This window comes from Microtus ochrogaster, linkage group LG4 (genome assembly GCF_000317375.1).
Source record: "Microtus ochrogaster isolate Prairie Vole_2 linkage group LG4, MicOch1.0, whole genome shotgun sequence".
In the NCBI taxonomy this organism is placed as follows: Eukaryota; Metazoa; Chordata; class Mammalia; order Rodentia; family Cricetidae; genus Microtus; species Microtus ochrogaster.
In genome coordinates this window covers 35218560-35232669 of record NC_022030.1, presented here as the reverse complement: position 1 = coordinate 35232669, position 14110 = coordinate 35218560, and the positions used below count along the sequence as shown (strand labels likewise).

The 14110-nt window shown below is 43.8% G+C and overlaps 1 protein-coding gene across 1 annotated transcript in view; it reads left to right on the top strand.

The window, feature by feature from the left end:
- The first annotated feature begins 461 nt into the window (after positions 1-461).
- Positions 462-14110, top strand: part of Ppp1r7 (protein phosphatase 1 regulatory subunit 7) — a 20903-nt gene continuing 7254 nt past the window's right edge. The window contains exons 1-8 of the mRNA XM_013351580.1: positions 462-468; positions 2061-2116; positions 2644-2709; positions 3184-3314; positions 4106-4268; positions 6285-6401; positions 10244-10348; positions 13663-13749. Coding sequence (XP_013207034.1) covers positions 462-468; positions 2061-2116; positions 2644-2709; positions 3184-3314; positions 4106-4268; positions 6285-6401; positions 10244-10348; positions 13663-13749 — 732 coding nt within the window. The remainder of the gene's footprint in view (positions 469-2060; positions 2117-2643; positions 2710-3183; positions 3315-4105; positions 4269-6284; positions 6402-10243; positions 10349-13662; positions 13750-14110) is intronic.

The following is a 14110-nucleotide window of genomic DNA, read 5'->3' as shown; positions in this document are numbered from 1 at the left end:
GGACACCAAACCAGAAGTTTGTTCCAGTTGGTAACTTTATTCCAGGTTAAGCTGGTGTTTCAAGAAGGGACAGGAACAACCCATGCTGGATGCTGTTGTTAGACAGGAAATTTTGGGCTGTGCAGCACATATCCTGAGAAGCCTAGGAGAGCCCCATTTCTAACCCAGTGTGGCTGCTGGTTGTGCCTACTTTTAGTCTTCATGTCTGGTTTGTACATCAGTGGCCTGGCTACTTGCCTTAGCTACAGTGCCTTCCTGTCACAACTTCCTGAGCTCATGGATGGTGAATTACTGCCTTTTTTTTTTTTTTTTTTTTGAGAATAAGGGGACTCTTGTAATGTCTTCTTGTTTGTCTAATTCCTTTTATTTAATACCAGATTAGTTCATATACTATAAATTATAGGTAAACAACAAAAGTAACATTTTAGTTGGGTACTGTTGACTGCTGTAGAGAAGACATCATGGAAAGTCAGTGAAGTGAATGGCCATGGAAGGCCAGTTCTTTGTTATTAAGGTGGTCCCTTGCCACATGCTTCTCTCTAAGGCCTCCAATGAAGAAACAGGCTGACTAGCACATAGTCTGCTAATGTTTGGAGGAGCCAGATATGGGCTGAGATCAAGAGTGTGTAAGCTGGCTCTACTATAGATGCAAGTGCATGTTTGCACTAAGGAAAAGAAACACAGGAAAAGGGAGCCTAGGAAAAAAATAGTAATAAGTGATAAAAAGTTAAAGGAAAAAGGAAATAGAGGCGAGAGTATTCTGGGACAAAACAGTTTAGACTCAAGCAATCAAAAAAAGCAGTCTGTTTCCTTCCTACGGAAAGTTTCAAGATAAAAAATGTCTTAAGGGAAACACCATCTATGAAGCCATGCAGCTAGGTGTGGTGGTACTTATCTATCATCCTAGCATCTGGGACCTGAAGCATTAGTATTAAAAATTCAAGGCTAAGGGCTGGAGAGATCGCTTAGTTGTTAAGAGCACTGACTGCTCTTCCAAAAGACATGGATTCAATTCCCAACACCCACATGTCAGCTCACAAGCACCTTGTAACTCTAGGTCCAGGGGACCCTCTACTGGTCTTTCAATTGGTGGACCAATGTACCTGTACACAAAGCACCCGTGTACATAAAATAAACATTTAAACAAGTTCAAGGTCAGCCTGAGCTACAGAATGAAACCGAGGCTGAGAAAAGGGGTGGGGCAGGAATCCAGTCAAAATAGCTTTATTTGGATGTCAATGGCTATAAAATAAAGGGAAAAACTATAAGACCACTAGGGAAAGCAAATGACACTTTGGTAATAAAGGGAAATGCTGTTAATCTCAAGTGTTTTAGGGATATGTGCACATGTATTTGCATTCCTCTGTTCCTTAATTCTTTCAGCATTATTTTTAATCAGGTTCTGATGAAATGCAAACGGGGCTTTCATATGAGACTCTCCACTGCAGCAGGAAGCAGTTTGTATCTGGCTCTCTAGGGTGGATAGTCTCATGACATCCAAATGGGCTTCTCTGCTGGAATTAGTTCACCAGGCTTCCAGTTGAGAAGTACCCTTAAATTATTCAGTGAAGCTCTTTGATCCTGTCTGTTGAGCTCTGCTTCATTTTGTTTCCCTCTCTGTCAGGGAAGCATCTGTAGATGCTGGGCTAGTTTCCAAAGCAATAAAAGGCACATCCCAGAACATGTAATACGCCCAGCATGAGCTGTATTCACGTGGCCCAATTTATTGCCACAAACAGAAGGGAAAGAAGACATGGGTAGAGAGGCTTCTGGCAACACAAACTCCAGGGATTCCAAGGTGACAGTCATGATGGGAACGTGCTTCCCAGCAGTGACTAGGCTTCGCTGGGTTCACCAAGACTCAGGCAGCTGCTTTCCTCCTCCAAAAACTTCAAGCTGCCTTTTGGCTTCTTAGGAGGTTCAGAGGCACAGATGACTTTTGGAGGCTTTGCTATAACACTTCTCATCTTTAGTGTCCCTTGCATCAAACTTTTCCAGTCCTAGGGCAGAGTAGCAACTCTTTATAAACAGAATTGTTCTTTTTGCTTGTTTGTTTTTAGAGGAACATGAGCTGACAGTGGATATGGAAACCATCAGCCTGGACCGAGATGCAGAGGTAATGCTGCCTGCGTGACTCAGCCTCAAAAGGCATGGTTACAGATGACCCTAGCTATAAGCTTATCTTTTTTAAAGGTGGCAGATTAGTGACTAAAGAGATCACCCAAGACTTTTTTTGGTTAGTTTGATTTCCTATATTTTTACTGTTTTTAACACTAGCAGTTGAAATCTATTTCTGTTTAGATAGTTAAGGCCTGTGTGACAAATGAAATGCTTTTGATTCAAGTTATATGTATGCAGTGGTCATATTGTTGATATGGGTCCTGAAACCCCCAATTTTGGAAAAGTGTGGATGTGGATATGTGTCCAGTTGCTAGGGAATTGGATTCAGATTAACCACTGGGTCAGTTTTACAGAAAACTAACATAAATCACAACTAAACAAAATGTCGACCTGCCAATCACAAATGGATCTACTAGCCTCACAGCCTCTCCCTTCCCTTCTCTTCTGGCATTCTCCTAAGCAGCTCCTGGCCAGGTCTCCAGAAACTCTGATAGTTCTAAGCAAAATTCCTCTGTGTTTCAGGATGTTGATCTGAATCACTATCGTATTGGAAAGATTGAAGGCTTCGAAGTGCTGAAGAAAGTGAAGGTGAGAGGAATCTGTCCTTGCACACAAGGTGACTTGGTAACATTTACTTGGAGAATATGCATAATCCTTGTTCCTATCCTGTGGGTGACGCTGGCCTATATTCTCATGTTTCTCTTCTGGGTGGGACAGGTGGGAAGTCTGGGCTCTAGTACTGTCTTGGCGAGGCCTTGCAGTCTCCTGAACTAGCTCACTACAGTTAAGTTTACTTCTCAAAATGGAGCCCAGTAAAGGTTCCTCCAACTGCGAGAACTTGACTTACACTCCAACCCTATTCAGGGCCTTCCTTCCCAAACAGGTATGCTCAATATGGGTCTTCCTGACTTTCCTTTGGGCCTGTGCATGTTCTCAAGTAGAGGAGAGTAATTCCAGCTTCTTATCCCCACTCACTGCCCCTTGAAGGTCAGCATGAAATAGCCCCAGGAGTGTGGCCCTGTGTTCTTTTTTGCCAATGCTGATCCTCTTTCTATCCTCCAGTCACTCTGCCTACGTCAAAACTTAATTAAATGCATTGAGAACCTGGAGGAACTGCAGAGTCTTCGAGAACTAGATCTCTATGATAATCAGATCAAGAAGATTGAAAATCTGGAGGCGCTGACAGAACTGGAGTGAGTAGGGAGACCCAGAGGAGATGGGATGGGTTGGGTGACGAGGGTGACCTACCCACTGCCTGGCTATAGTCCTGGAGGGCTGCCCTGTGCTAGAGCTCTAAGAGGGAGCAACAGTTTCTTACATGCCATTAACATTGAAGGCTGAGTTCATTCAATAATGATGTAAGAACTGGGAAGTCGGATCTTTAATCCATAATCCCCTTTTTAAAAAACAAGTGTCAGCCACATTTCTGACTACAGGGATCAGCTTTACCTGGCTATAGCCTTATCTGGCTTCATTCCTCCGTTGGTGCTGGCTTTTATTTTTGTTTCTTTTTGAGATCGTGTCTGAAGTAGCCCAGGCTGAACTGAACTCTCTGTAGCTGAGATGATCTTGAATTTTGAGCCCTCTGCCTCCACCTCTCCAGTACTGGCCTTACAGACATGTGCCACCATGCCCGTCTGTTTTGATTTTTCTTTGTTTCAGTTTTAGTCCAACACCACTCAGGTTGAACATGGTACTAGGCTCTGCCGTGGACACAGGCATAAATGAAACCTGGTTTCTGCTCTAGATAGGGCAGTTAGGAAACAGTGTTCATAGCCTGCAGGTTGCCTTTACTGCCTTCCAGGCGCCAGACAGCTTCATGGTCACATAGGTCAGCTCCAGTGTGAGCCAGTCAGTGAGTGATGGGGCCATGGTGAGATCCAACCTCCTAGTGACTGCAGATCCTGGAGGCAGATATCCTCTAAGTGGAATTCTGACTCCTATGTTCCTGTGTTCCTTCAAGAAATATTTTGCTTCTTTCCAGGATTCTAGATATTTCTTTTAATCTGCTGAGGAACATTGAAGGGATTGACAAACTGACACAGCTGAAAAAACTCTTCTTGGTCAACAATAAGATCAGTAAAATTGAGAACCTAAGTACCTTACATCAACTACAGATGCTGGAGCTGGGCTCGAACCGCATCCGAGTAAGTACAGATGGATCTGCAGTGGTGCACATAGGGTATGTGCTTGGCTGAGGCTTTGTTAGGTTCATGTTGTTTGGAGGATGCAGGGAAATAGTTAAGGAAAAACTGTTAACTGGAAGCCAATATTTTTTTAATTCATTTATTTATTTTACATCCTGGCCACAGCCTCCCCTCCATTATTCCCTCCAGTCCCTCTCCACCATTCCTCACCCCCAACCCCTCCTCTTCCATCTCCATCTAGGAAAGGACACATCTCCTATGAGTATCAATAAAACATAGCGTATCAAGTTGCAGTAAGACTAAGCACCTCCCCATGTGTTAAGTCTGGGCAGGATGACCCATTATGGAGTAGGGTCCCAAAAGCCAGTAAAAGAGTTGGAGTCAGCCCCTGTTCCCGTTGTTAAGAGTACCAAGCTACACAACTGTAAAATATATGCAGAGTGCCTAGGCCAGTCTCATGCAGGCTCCCTGGTTGTCGGTTCAGTCTAGCCTCCATAAGCCCCTGTGAGCCCAGGTTAGTTGATTATGTGAGCTTGGAAGCCAGTATTAATAAGAACTGTACTCACACCGACTGATCTTGTCTGGTAATTAGCTTTCATGGCTCTTCATCTGTATCATGGTCCTGTGCCAAGCTAGTGCCAGCTGTGCTCCATAAAGAAAGCCAACTAAGCTTTTCTTTTAAACCTGTTCATAGTAGTTTTCTTTCGTCTGTAACTGAGATGTGTTTCACACTTACAGTGATCATGTGATAAGCAAGATTTTTACAGCTGAAATGTCCCCCAGAACACTGGGCTGGTCCTTCATCCCCTAAAAATGTCCTCTGGCAGAATTTGGTTTGATGTTCAAGATCCATTTGACCTTGAAAACATGGGTCAGAATGAAAATGAAAGGCCTTTGAAAAAAGGAGTGCTACAGTGTTCCACAGAAACAAAACTAAGTCTTTTGAAATAGTGTCTCACTCACTGTGTAGCCCAGACTGTCCTGGAACTCACAGAGATCTCCCAGTACCAGGATTAAAGGCATATACTACTACACCCAGCAAAACCCGAGTTTTTGCCAGTTGACACATAACAGCTAGGGAAAGTGCCTTGTATCTGACAGTCAGGAACCTCAGAGGGTCATGTAAGTTCTGATATTGGAAGAGGATCTGCCAGGCAGAAGAGGGAGGCTTACCCATGGGCACACACAAGGGTTTTGTCAGTCTTAAAACTATATGAGCCTAGTTTTGACATCTTGTTCGTCGTGCTGTGTCTATCCTCAGTCTGCTTGGTTAGTGACTGAGGCAGGTATTTACATGCCTGTGTCTGCCACTCCATGTGTGAAGCAGCTCCCAGTTGGTGTTTGGAAGTACTGTACCACACTTTGTGGCCTGCCCTTATGGTCCTTCAAGAGCCATAAGGGTACAAAACTAGGACTAAGTAGATATGACTGCACCAAGGAGAAGCAAGGGACAAGGAATGGGAACAGCCATGGGGCATCCCTCATGAACTTCTGAGATCAAAGTTCCCAGTATCTTGATATCTGCAGAGGCCTAGGCTCATGGGAATGCATAGTTTCAAAAGCTGTGTAGAATGAAATGCCACTTAGGCCAGAGAAATCAGCGAGCTTATGAGTTTTCCAATAATCCCAGAGCTCTGAAAGTATGAGAGTTGGCCGGGTGGTAGTAGCATATTGCCTTGGGAGGCAGAAGCAGGCGAGTTTCTGAACTGGAGGCCAGCCTAGTCTACAGGTATCCAGAGTGAATTCCAGGACATCCAGGGCTATGCAGAGAATCTCTTGTTTCAAGAAACGAGAGGGGAGGGGAGAAGAGAGAGAAAGAGAAAGAGATTTTGGGTTTGGGAGTGAGCCCCAGGAATCAGTCTTAAATCCTCCATCATTTTCGTTCTTTTCCATACTGTATATTCAAGAGATAGTTCATTAGCAAGTTCCCAGAGTCCAAACATCACAGAGCTGAAGTCTTAGATTGCCTCATCTTATGGTCTAGATTCTTTACTTGATGTTTTGTCTATTTGACAGGCAATTGAAAATATCGACACGTTAACCAACCTGGAGAGTTTGTTTCTGGGGAAAAACAAAATTACAAAACTTCAGAACCTGGATGCACTTACCAACCTGACAGTCCTCAGTATGCAGGTACTGGGTCTCACCAGCTCCCAGCTTTTCATTCTCACAGGGCCAGACCCATCACACCCAACCTGTTTTATTCCCTTAGTATGTCTGTGACCAACACTGTTTCACAGTCAGTAGATGGTGGAAACATTAGAATCCACAGATCGTAGTACATACACATATATTCTAAACTAAAATTCTGTTCTTCTTATATAATTTATTTTTACTTTCAAGGATTTCAATTTTGGGAGATGGAAAGATGGTTAAGAGCACCAGCTACCCTTCCAGAGGATCCAAGTTCGATTCCTAGCACCCACATGGTGACTCACAGATGTTTCGTTCCACAAAATCTGACACATTTCTTCTGGCTTCCACATATACCGGTCACATATGTGATGGTATACAGACAGACAGATATTCAGGCAAAACACCCACACACATAAATTTAATTTAATTTTTAAAAGATAGAATTTCATTCCTTGGACTGAAGAGATGGTTCAGAAGTTAAGAGCACTGGTTGCTCTTCCACGCAATTCAGGTTCACTTCCTAGTGCCTACATGGCAACTCACAAATATCTGTAACTCTAGTCCAGTAGCCTCTTCTGGCTTCTGAGGACACCAGGCGAGCATGTGATGCACAGACATACATGCAGGCAAACGTTTATGCGCATAAAATAATAGTGATGTTCATTCCTTTCTCTATTGGCAGTTGAACAATAAATGAACTCTGTGGCCATCTTTAGCAGGGAGAGCTCACTCCAGTCCTCTCAAGTGTATCTGTTCAGTGGTAGAAATTCTCTGTCCATATTTCACAGAGAGGGCAGACCTTGTGAGACCATGGGTTTGAGGACAGTTCAGCTGTTCAGCACTAATGTATGTATAGACTCGTTAACTTTTATTTTTAAGACAAGGTCTCACTATGTAACTCTTGATGGCCTGGAACTTAATATAAACCAGGCTGGTCTCAAACTTACAAGAAATCCTGCTGTCTCTGTCTCCTGCATACTGGGATTAGAGGTGTGCACCACTATGCCTGATTCATGTGGACTTTGTTGTTGATTTTTGGGGTTTCGTTTTTGTTTGGCAGAATCAGACTTTGAAGGGTTAAAGGGAGATATGCCTGGGTGTGCCTGGGATGCCTCGTGTGGCAGGTCCCACTGACATGGCACAGGAACCTCATAGACTGAGTAAAACACGTATCTTACAGACGACTTCAAAGAGAAATTTTTGAACTGTAATTAAGTTGTAAGATACTCTAAAAGAAATGAAAATTGCTTCCTTTCAAAACAAAAATGAGCCTGGCGGTGATGGCACACACCTTTAATCCTAGCACTCGGGAAGCAGAGGCAGGTGAATCTCTGTGAGTTCGAGGCCAGCCTAGTTTCAGGACAGGCTCCAAAGCTACAGAGAAACCCTGTCTCAAAAAAAAAGTTAGGACAGGAGAGATGACTCAGTGAGTAAAGGTGCTTGTTGCCAAGCCTGATGATCTGAGTTCAATTCCCCAGGTCCCATATAATTTAGAAAATGGATTTCCTGCAAGTTTTCTGATGTCTACCAGTACACCCACATATACACATTACACATACTAAATATTCAAAACAAAAACAAAACCCATGATACTTTGAGGAGAGCTAGAAAGCAGTTGAAGGCTCTGGATGCTCTTCCAGAGAACCTGGGTTCATTCTCAATGTCCACATGGCAGCTCCAACAACCTCTTCTGGCCTCAGCACCAGGCATGCATGTGGTACACAAACATACATACAGATAGAACACCCATACACAAAAAACAAAAATGTATTCATTGATGCTTTTTGAGATTTTTAAATTGTTATAGTAAGAGGTCCAGCAAGATGGCAGAGGAAGTAAAAGACTCCTGTTACCAAAACTGACCACCTGCCTGGCAGAGGTGACTCACACCTTTAATCTCAGCACTCTGTAGAGGCAGGCAGATCTTTGTGAGTTCAAGGACAACCTAATATACAGAGGTAGTTCCAGGACAGCTCAGGCTGTCACACAGAGAAACCTTGTCTCAAGAAAACAAACAAACAGTGTAGTAGGAGCTTCGGGCCACTTCCTGCCAGCCACCTGGCTAGCTTATGCCCCGAAATAACAACACACAAATTGTATTCTTTTAAACACTGCCTGGCCCATTAGTTTCAGCCTCTTATTGGCTAATTCTCACATCTTGCTTTAACCCATATTTAGTAATCTGTGTAGCACCACGAGATGGTGGCTTACCGGGAAGGATCTTAACCTGCATCCATCTTGGAGAGGAGAGCTATAGCGTCTGCCTCACTTCCCTTCTTCCCAGCATTCTGTTCGGTCTTTATTAATTAACCAATGAAAGCAACAGATAGATAGAAGACACTCCCACATCAAAACAGAAACAAAACAAAAAAATCTGTATTCAATCCCTAGCATCCATATGATAGAAGGTGCAAATTGACTCTACAAGTTGTCCCCTGACCTCCATGTACCCGCCATTACATGGTCATATGCACATATATACACAAGACAAATCTATTTCTTAATTACTTCAAATAAACCTTCAGATACATCTAAAAAAAGTATGATTTTCATATAAAAACCCCAAACTTCAACGTGATATTCAACCCAGTACAACAGACCCAAAATGTTAGTCCTCTTCTCAAGTCCCATTTCAAGAATATTTTAATTTTTTGATTTTATTATGTTTGTTTGTTTTAGTTATACAGACAGGGTGTTTCTGTGTAGCTCTGGCTATCCGGGAACTTACTCTGTAGGCCAGGCTGGCTTAGAACTCAGATCCACCTGCCTTGACTCCTGAATGCCTATTTTTTATTTTTATATGTATGGCTGTTTTGCCTGCTTATATGTTGGTGCTCTTGGAGGCCAGAAAAAAGCATCAGATACCCCGGAACCGGAGTGACAGATGATCATGAGCAGCTGTGTCCGTTCTGGGAATGAAACCTAGGTCTTCTGAAGGACTAGCCAATGATCTTAATCACTGAACCACTTTACCCATCCACCCCCACCTCCCAACACTTTTTTTTTAAATATTTATTTTATTTATTTATTGTGCATACAATATTCTGTCTGTGTGTATGCCTGCAGGCCAGAAGAGGGCACCAGACCTCTTTACAGATGGTTGTGAGCCACCATGTGGTTGCCGGGAATTGAACTCAGGACCTTTGGAAGAGCAGGCAATGCTCTTAATCACTGAGCCATCTCTCCAGCCCCCTTTTTTTGGTTTTTTGAGACAGGGTTTCTCGGTAGCTTTGGTGCCTGTCCTGGAACCAGCTCTTGTAGACCAGGCTGGTCTCGAACTCACAGAGATCCGCCTGCCTCTGCCTCCCGAGTGCTGGGATTAAAGGCGTGCGCCACCATCGCCCGACCTCCCAACACTTTTTAAATAAAATAGGATAAATGGGAAACTTCATTTCTAAAGCCCTTGTATTTCTCACCTTCTGTGTAGCTGACTGCTCTTTTTCTTATCTTTTAATATTTTCCTGTATATGGTATGAATGTATGTGATATGATTGTGTGTGTATTCATGCACGTGTGTGTATGTGTTTTCCTGTGGAGACCCCAGATTAGATTAAAGTTGGGAATCACCCTTGATCGCTCTTCCACCTTATTATAAGAGTGAGTCTCTTAGTCAAACCCAGAGCTAATTTTATGGCTAGTTTTGCTGACCAGCTTGCTCTGAGAATCACCTATCTCTGGGCTTCCATGACTGGAATCACAGGCATGCCACCATACTCACCTGGCATTTGTTTGGGTTCTGGAAGTTCAAATTTGGGTCCTCAAGCTTAAGAAGAAGATATTTTAACTACTAAACTATCTCCTCAGCCCCAAGAATGATACTTTTTAATTCTCTTCTACAGAGCAATCGGCTAACAAAGATTGAGGGTCTACAGAGCTTGGTGAACCTGCGTGAACTATACCTCAGCCACAATGGTATCGAGGTTATCGAGGGCCTGGAGAACAACGTAAGAGCCCATTGGTCTGTCTGAGGGAACTAAAGGGAGGTGAAGAGGAAGGGGCGGGTGCTGGCATCCACTGCCCTCCAGGCCTGGCCTCAGGTGGACATACTGCCTACAGGATGTGAGCTAAGGGCCCTCTACCCCAGTGAGTCAAAGGGCCAGCATGTCACATGACTACCTGTGGGGTTTCAACACAGCTATCACAGACAGACACCCTCCTAGGGCAGTTCACTGCACATCTGCCATGTATTCTAAGCCTTTGGGTGATTTAAAAAATCCTTACGTGCCCCTGTATCACACAGATAGCTAACACAAGTATCATCAGCTCTGTCCTTCCCATTACTCCCTCTGGCCACTGAACTTCCTTCCTTGCCTCAGCCTGTAAAGACTCCAGGGTGAGCCTAGCCTCTTAGAAGGAAGAGCCACGCTCCCTGGCCCCACTCCTGGAGTCCAGAGTGCTAAAGGTCTCCTCCCCACTACCTTTCACCAATCTGTCCACTCCTCCCGCCCACCTCCAGCTTCCCATTCAAGAAGAGCTTCTCCTACTTACAGTTGCCTTTGATCTCACCTGTTTTTCCTCCAAGCATGATTCAAGACAAATAAAATATTTTTTCTTGTTCAATTTTACTGGGGTTGTTTTGTTTTGTTTCAGGGAAATGTTTTTTGTTTATTTGGTTGATTGGTTGCTTTTGTTAAATTGCCATCAAATGCAACAAGATTAGGTCAGGTTTTTGTTCTTGGAATCATCATTATTCAAATCTCATCATAGGTTCCTTTGCCCTTTGTGCCCCATCAGTGAAATTCTGGAGGAAAACCAGTGTTCCGAGTTTTAGTTCATCACTTGTATAAGAATTTTCAGAAAAGCTAAAAATTTACCTGTTCAAAGTTTGGTAACCTTCCTCTAACTTTGTAATCAAATTAGGAATTTAGCTAGCACATGAAGCACTTGAATGACAAAAGCAGGAGAATCAGAAGTTCAAGGCCAGCCTTGACTACTTCCTGAGTTCAAGGCTAGCCTAGGCAGCAGGAGACCCTGTCTCAAACACACATAAACAATTAAAACCAGCGTGTGACCTTCTGTAGTGTAGGATGGTAGTTAAAAGGAGAGCCAGAGGCAGCAACTGGAGCAAGGGAACTTCAGAAAGCCTTGGGGCTGGGTGGGGTGAACACACTGACAGAGCACCGGTACCTCTGCTCCTCACAGGTAACAGTCCCCTCTCGGGCACCAGCATGTCTATCTGCTCTGTAATTCCCTCATGGTGCAGGTCTGTCTTTAAACAGGAAAGAAGTGTGAGTGTAGAGTCTTACCCAAGGCATCTTATAGCTAAGTCTTAGTTACATGTCATGGCTGAAATAGAACAGAGAAATACTGTGTTAACAGTAACTGTGTCATCGTAATGTTTACCTTGATCAAATGTGACAGTTTTTCAGATTTATTTCAGTATAAGTATTTACCTAATGTTCTCCCAAGTTTTATCTTAATCTTAATCTTTTTACTTTCATGGTGGGAGAAAAACAAGTGACTTTTCCCAAGTGGCACATACACTTATCAGATGTTCTTTCTTCAGTGTCCCAAGGCACCTGTCTGATGAATTTGGCTCTTCTGTGCCCTGAGATTTTCCCTTCGTTAACCTAAAATGTTTATTCTGGCTCTTGACCTGGGTGTTTCTTTATCGTGTATATAAATTGCCTTCCCTACCCTGTTGTGTTGTTTTGTTTTTAATTTTAAAGAAATCTTGTTTGATTTTGAATAAGCACTCAAATCCTCAAACAGAAGGGGAGTGTATAGCTGGATCTCAGGTCAGAAAGGTTAGTGCGCCGTCCTGGGGGCCAGAGTCCACCACCAGCACTCTTCCCTGCTGAGCCTTGGACTCAGATCTATTGTGGGTTTCAGACTACTACTGTTTTGCTAGTTTACAGTCTTGCTCTTTGAGCTGTCACAAGTGCTGGGGAAGGATTCCGTTGGTGGGCTTGTTCTGTCCCAGCCCGCTGTGTCCTCGGGTTGACACTATAGCCCCATATCGTTTTATGGCTCTGTTGACTCTGAAGCTCCACGAATTGTTACTTGGTACTCTCATACCTGTGCTGTGTATCTGGAATCAGTGCTTCCAGCATGTGTGCCAGTGCTTGTGTGATGCTTGTATGGGATGTGGAGGCGGGTAGGGTGGTACTGTGGAACCTTCAAGGGATTAGGGAGCCACACCTGTGACACTTTTTAATCAATAGCTACTGACTATGAATTTTTTTTTAATTTCCATTAAAACTTGGAAAGGTTTGGGATCAAGATACCAGAAATGCAGTAGAAAACAAGGACCATGAGTCTCTAAAGTGCTGAGAGATCTTTAGAGCAGATGGGGGAAGGACTTCCAGCCAGCTGTAAGATTGCCATGGAGTCTAGGAAAGCATCCCAGTGGTTTGTTAAAACATATTGGCAAGCACTATAAGTTACGGTAGACTTAATTTTCACCATGACATTGTTCTGCTGTTGAATCTTGAAACTATAACCATGAAAACAATTATAAAGCCAGGCAGTGGTGGCGCATGCCTTTAATCCCATCACTCAGGAGACAGAGGCAGGTGAGTCTCTGAGTTCGAGACTAACCTGGTCTACAGAGCTAGCTGTTAAGATACCCAGGGCTACACAAAGAAACCCTGTCTGGTGTGGGGGAAGGAGAGATAGGGCACAATGCTGTATCTTGCAGGTTACTTGGTACCCACAGACACCATCTTCAGCTGCTAAGGTCCCACTTGCCTTCATTGCTTTCCTAAGTTCTAGCAGGCCCCAATATTAGCCCTTCAGTACCTAGGCCTTTCTGGCATCGCCCCAGGTAGCTTTGTCCAAGACAGGAAGGCCTCTTTGTTATTCCTCCCACCTCTACTGTGTGCCTGGAGTATCTTATCCTCACCCGAACCTCAAGCTCCTCAGCCTCACTGAAGAAAGGAATTCCACTGTCAGTAACTCAGCGCTGTATTTCCTCACAGTAATCACTAAAGACTTGCTACAACGGCTGTCATTCCTTCCTCAAAGCTCAGAGTCACTGCTCCCCCCAGACCCCAACAACAGGAACAAGGGTTTTACTGGGGTCCTCCACGGTTTAGGAACAGTGAGGGCTTCATGAGGTTTTGAACAAAAACACTGCATCAGGTCCAGCTGAGGAAGCCACAGGAAGTGGGTAGGTGGTATCAGTCCAGCTCTATCAAAGTCACCCCAAGGCACATAGAGGGTAGCTATGCAGTCTTCAGCTCAGCCTCACACTGTTGCATGTGGTTGCATGCTGCTATTGAAGTTCAGTAATCCAGAAAAAATTTTCTTATTTTAGAACAAACTCACCATGTTGGACATTGCATCAAATAGGATAAAAAAGATTGAAAATATCAGCCATCTAACAGAACTGCAAGAATTCTGGGTAAGTCTTAAACATAGTGGGATTGGCATCTCTCTCTTTGGCTCAGTGGGTCCTGTTGAGTAAAACATGTGAATGAATGAAAGTCTGCTAGTCCTGGAAGCCTTGATGCCCAGTGAACCGTGCCTGTGTCCTGGGGATCAAATGCAAGTTGTTTCATGTGCTGTTACCCACTGAGCCATCTCACCATCCCTGCCTTCGATTTTTTTAGTATACTATTATAGATATATCATTTCATTTATTTGTTTGTTTGTTTTGAGCCAAGGTCTCCCTGTGTAGCCCTGACCATTCTGACATCACAGAGATGTACCTGCCTGTACCTCATAAGTGCTCTGATTAAAGGCATGAGCCACAGTGCCCAGCT